The 6000-nt window shown below is 35.3% G+C and overlaps 1 protein-coding gene across 10 annotated transcripts in view; it reads right to left on the bottom strand.

Annotated features, from left to right (window-relative positions):
* Positions 1-870: 870 nt before the first annotated feature.
* Positions 871-6000, bottom strand: part of NEK4 (NIMA related kinase 4) — a 29024-nt gene continuing 23894 nt past the window's right edge. For 7 of the 10 annotated variants that reach the window (XM_069562537.1, XM_069562538.1, XM_069562540.1 and 4 more), the window contains exon 15: positions 871-1876. In XM_069562537.1, coding sequence (XP_069418638.1) covers positions 1784-1876 — 93 coding nt within the window. In that variant the 3' untranslated portion in view covers positions 871-1783. Of the gene's footprint in view, positions 1877-5871; positions 5936-6000 lie in introns of all 10 variants that reach the window. The other 3 variants (XM_069562539.1, XM_069562544.1, XM_069562536.1) reach the window with 1 other exon arrangement.

Raw genomic sequence — 6000 nt, 5'->3', positions numbered from 1 at the left:
ACCATATTAGTGTAGATGTAGAACATTTCCACTATTTAGTGGAGAAGTGATTCTGCCTATCCGTAAGAGAATTCACCTTTACTGAATGCACATAGGGCCATTCCAATAATGGATCATGTACTGAGCTACAGGAAAAAACGATTCCAAGAAATAGAGGTTGTGCAGGTTATATTTACTAACACTGCAATGTAGCTGGAACAAGGAGGAAATTTCTTGGCTTTGGAAATACATGGAAATTAAAAAATACTTTTAAAAGAGAAAGTCAAAACATGAATTCTTGACTATTTACAAACTAATGTCAAATAAAACATCAAAAGTCTCAAATGTGGCCAAAGACATGCTGAAAGGAAAATTTAGTCTTAAAAATGTGTTTTAAAATTAAAGCTGAAAAATGATTAGGCACTCAAGAAAAAAAACACAAAACAACAGAAGCATAAAAACTGACTTAAAAATATATAGAATGGGACTAAAAATGTATGAGGGAATATATATAACTTTACACAAGTAAGTTAGAAAACTTCAGTAAAACTAAAAAAAAAAAAAAAGAAAACTTCAGTAAAACTAAAGCTGACTTCCCAAAAAAGATTACGGATCTCTAAAACATGCAAGAAATGGTAAATAGCTCAGAAAGACCAACAGTTTGCCAAAAATTTGTCCCCAGCTGGGCACTGGGATCAGATGGTTTTAGAGTTGTGTTATAACAAACCCATCAAAATAAAATTAAGCAGCTTCAGAAACTAGGCCATGAGCACTGGCCTACTACCTGACACATAATAAAAACTAAATAAAAGTCTTTTAGGGGCTAGAAAGGGAACATTTTATTATTTTATGTATTGTGTAATTTTCAAAAAAGGTATAGAGTCCTGCATATACTAATCAAAACTTTTATTTTATAAAAGCTACTTGCTAGATGGGCATTATACCTTATTAAACAACAAATAAAATATGTGATATGCAATTATACATTTAAAATAGGGAAAGACAATCGGTATCTTGATGTATAAGACAAATATCAGGAGACAAATCTGTCCAACATAACTGAAAGGATCTGGACATTATTACTTAAAAATCGCTGAATTAGAAAAGGTATTAAGTGTTTAACAGATGTTTCCGCTGATGGAAAAATAAATCTTAAAAAAAAAAACAAAACCCAGTCTGCAAAAACATATTGATTTACAGGGCCAAAATACCTCCTACCTTCAATTCTTATATACCTTGAATGAGGTCCATAGTAAATGGAAATATAATATTAAATTATATTAATATGCTGAAAAAGAAATTCAATTGCTCAGGTACTATGTATAACTTCGTATCTTTAAATGTACTCCCAGAATTATATAAAAATAATTTATCAACTGCTACTTACAGTTATTAATAGTAAATATCACTGGATATGTCATTTTTTTCCCCTATTGCTTTTATCACTATAGGATAATGTAGAACTTCCAATCCAGAAAGTTTTGTCTCAGTATTCAAGCTCCTAAGTACCTTAAAAAAGTAGTTTTAAGTGGCCTGTTGGTTTAAGGCTCAGTAAACAGTAATCAAACAAATGTCTTAAAATAGATTTTTTTTCTTCATGAAGAGAATAAGATACCCAAGGGTTTTTTTTTCTTTTGTAAGCTTGCTTCAATATTACTGTTTTGTCCAATTTTTTTCTAGTTAAAAAGCCAACAAGATAAAAGGATGGTGAATGGCCTCCAATCATTGTTATAGGTTTGTTTGTTTTGTTTAAGCCAAAAACCTTTGAAAATCATTTTATTCTGGCAGCATATTAGATAAATTCTCAGAAATTCACATTTTCTTCAAAAAATTTTAACTGGCGAGCCTTCACACTGTAAGTCACATACTTTTCACCCATGTGCTCCTGCAAATGTACCTATTTGGGAAACATAAAAAAAAAATCAGTATATAGTAGAAAAAATATTTCTATAGTCTTAAAAGGGGTATTCTAAGCCACAGTACCAAGGGTGGAAACCTTATGGGAGAATACATAGCTATAGTTATGTTTACATAAAAATGTAAAACATCAAGATATCAAAAAATAAAGTCATAAGAAATACAAGATACAAGGACATTATACATTAACAAAAGGATCAATACAGCAGGAAGATATAATAATTATAAGCAATTATGTACCTAGTAACAGATGATTGAAATATATGATGCCAAACTTCACAGAATTAAAGGAAAAAGTAGTTCTACAAATAATAGTTGGAAACTTCAATACACACTCTCAGTAATGGATAGCACAACCAGACAGAAGATAAGAAAATAGAAGACTTGAAAAATGAAAAAACTAACTAGATCTAACAGACATATAAGAAACATTCTACCCAAGAATAATAGGATACACATTCTTCTCAAGTGCACAAGAAACATTTCCCAGTAGAGACATATATAGTAGGCCACAAATTATGTCTCAATAGATTAAAAAGACAGATACACATACAAAGTATCTTCTCTGACCAAAACAGGATGAAGTTAGAAACCCATAACAGAAGGAAACTAGAAAACTCACTCATTTATGGAAATTAAATAACACACTCCAGTGCACAAAAGGAAAAAAAAAATCACAAAGGAAACTTAAGATACTTAAGAGACAAATGACTTATGTGATGCACCAAAAGCAACGCTAAGGAGACAATTTATAGCTAGAAAGGCTTAGGTCAAAAAAGAAAAAGATTTCAAGTCAACAACCTAACTTTATAACCTAAAGTAGTAGAAAAAGAACAAGTTAAAAGTAGCCAAAGGAAGGAAATAATAAAGATTAGAGCTGAGAAGAATATAACAGAGAACAGAAAATTAGAGAAAAATCAATAAAACAAAAAGTTGGTTCTCAGAAGATGAACAAAATTGACAAACCTTTAGCTATACTAAGGAAAAAAAAAGACTCAAATTACTAAAATCTGAAATGGATTTGGGACATTACCACCACTCTAATGAAAAGAAATGAAAAGGATTCTAAGGGAATACTATGAACAATTGTACACCAACAAGTTGCATAATCTAGACAAAATGGACAAATTCCAAGAAACATAAAACCTATCAAAACTGAATCACGAAGAAATAGAAAATCTGAGAATACCATAACTAGCAAGGAAACTGAATCAGTAATCTAAACCTGCTAACAAGGAAAGGTGCTGGAACTTTGCTGCTGAATTCTGCCAAACATGTGGACAGGAACTGTTTTCAGCCCTTCTCAAATTCTTCCGAGAGTTAAGGAGGAGGGAGCACTTTCTGGCTCATTCATGAGGCCAGCATTGCCCTGGTGCTAGGGCCAGACAGGGAGACTATAGGAAAAGAAAAATATAAACATATATCGCTTATGACCACTGATGTAAAAAACTTCAACAAAATACTAGATGATTACGATATTCACACGAGATACTGGTTTTATGTTTCTTTCATGTTAGTGTCCTTGTTGGGTTTTGACATCACAGTTCTGGTTTTCTGGAGAAATGGAAAATGTCCCTTCTTTTTCTGTTTTCTAAGGAATTTGTGTAGGATTTGTGTTATTTCTTCCTTAGATGATTGGAAGAATTCCCCAGCAAAGCCATCTGGACCTGAAGTTTTCTTTACAGGAGAGTTTTACTTTTTCTAGATGCTACGTTTAGGCTTTGTATCAAGGCTTAGTTAAATTCATAGACACAGATGTTACAACGGTGATTCCCAGGAGCTGGTAGGGAAAACGGGGAGTTTTTGCTTAACTGGTACAGAGTTTCAGTTTTGCAAAATGAAAGTACTTCTAGAAATGGATGGGTAATGTTTGCACAATTATGTAAAACATACTTAAGGCCACTGAGTTCAGTTCAGTCGCTCAGTCGTGTCTGACTCTTTGTGACCCCATGGACTGCAGCACTGAACCAAATACTTAAAAATGGTTAAAATGATAAATTTGAAGTTACATGTATTTTACTATGATTAAAAAACCAGCATGTGTATAATGCACTGTTGAACCTATAGAGAAATGTAACGTATTTATGGAATTAAACAACAGACTCCTAAACAACCATCCTTATAGAAATAAAAAAGATTGAAAAGGATTTCTATTAATAATTGCCAATTGGTGGCTCAGACAGTAAAGCGTCTGTCTACAATGTGGGAGACCTGGGTTCGATCCCTGAGTCAAGAAGATCCCCTGGAGAAGGAAATGGCAATCCACTCCAGTACTATAGCCTGGAAAATCCCATGGACAGAGGAGCTTGGTAGGCTACAATCCATGGGGTCGCAAAGAGTCGGACACGACTGAGCCACTTCACTAGTGTCACTATGATAACTTTGCTTTTGAACTGTGGTGTTGGAGAAGACTCTTGAGAGTCCCTTGGACTGCTAGGAGATCCAACCAGTCCATTCTAAAGGAGATCAGTCCTGGGTGTTCTTTGGAAGGAATGATGCTGAAGCTGAAACTCCAATACTTTGGCCACCTCATGTGAAAAGTTGACTCATTGGAAAAGACTCTGATGCTGGGAGGGATTGGGGGCAGGAGGAAAAGGGGACGACAGAGGATGAGATGGCTGGATGGCATCACTGACTGGATGGATATGAGTTTGAGTGAACTCCAGGAGTTGGTGATGGACAGGGAGGCCTGGCGTGCTTCGATTCATGGGGTTGCAAAGAGTCGGACACGACTGAGTGACTGAACTGATGGATAACTTAGTTGAAACGGACAAATTCCAAGAAAGACACAGATTTTAGAAACAGAAGAACAATCTGAATATAGTAAGGCACTGAATTCACTAACAAAAAACTACTCACAAAGAAAAGCCCAAGGACTTGCCTGGTGGTCCAGTAGTTAAGACTCCATCCGCAATCCCCAATCCTTGGTTGGGGAACTAAGATCCCACATGCCGTGCAAGATGGCCAAAAGATGTGTATATATATATATATGTATACACACACACACGTTATATATACATATATATACACACACATATGTGACTAAACACTAAACACATACGTGTTTAGTCACTCAGTCATGTCAGACTCTTTGCGACCCCATAGACTGTAGCCCACCAGGCTCCTCTTGGAATTCTCCTCCATGGGAATTCGCCTCCATGGGAATTCTCCAGACAAGACTACTGGAGTGGGTTGCCGTGCCCTCCTCCAGGGGATCTTCCCAACCCAGGGATCAAACCCAGGTTTCCTGCATTGCAGGCAGATTCTTTACCATCTGAGCCACCAGGGAAGCTCACACATATATTCATATATATAAGAAAAGCCCAGGCCCAGATCCCAGATAGTCTCATTGGTGAATTCTATCGCAAACATTTCAAAAAGAATTAACACCAGTTCTTCACTAATTCTTCCCCCAGAAGATGAGGGAACATGCCCCAACTCATTCTGAGGTGAGTATTGCCCTGATAACAAAACCAATAAAAAATATCACGAGGAAAGAAAACTGAAGGCCAATATCATGTGAACACCAACACAAAAACGCTCAACAAAATACTGGAAACATGACTCTAGTTACATCTAAGAAGCAGTATAGACCATGACCAAGTGGGATTTATCTCAGGAATATAAGGATGGTTTAACATCCAAAAACAGATTAATGTAACATACCACATAAAAAAACCCCAAAAACCAAAAACCACAAACATAATCACCTAAATAGAAAGCATTTGACACACCTAACACCTTGTCATGATAAAAACACTCAGCAAACCAGAAATAGATGGGACCTTCACCCCAAAAATATAAACTAAATAAAATACCATAGTGAATAAAACAAAATAAAATAAAATCCTTAAAAAAAAAGGGGGGACCTTCTTCAACCTGAAAAAGAATATCTAAAAACTGATAGTTAACATCATAATTAATAAAGACTGCTGCATCTAAGATCAGAAACAAGATAAGGAAGTTTACTCTCACCACTTCTATTCAACATTGTACTGGAGGTTCTAGCCAGGGCAACGTGATTCAGCAATTTCCACCCCTAGGAAGATACCCAAGAAAAACGAAAACATATGTCCACACAAAAACTTGTACACAAATGTTCAT

The sequence above is a fragment of the Ovis canadensis genome, chromosome 19 (assembly GCF_042477335.2).
Source record: "Ovis canadensis isolate MfBH-ARS-UI-01 breed Bighorn chromosome 19, ARS-UI_OviCan_v2, whole genome shotgun sequence".
Lineage (NCBI taxonomy): Eukaryota > Metazoa > Chordata > Mammalia > Artiodactyla > Bovidae > Ovis > Ovis canadensis.
This window is presented reverse-complemented; position numbering and strand designations above follow the sequence as displayed.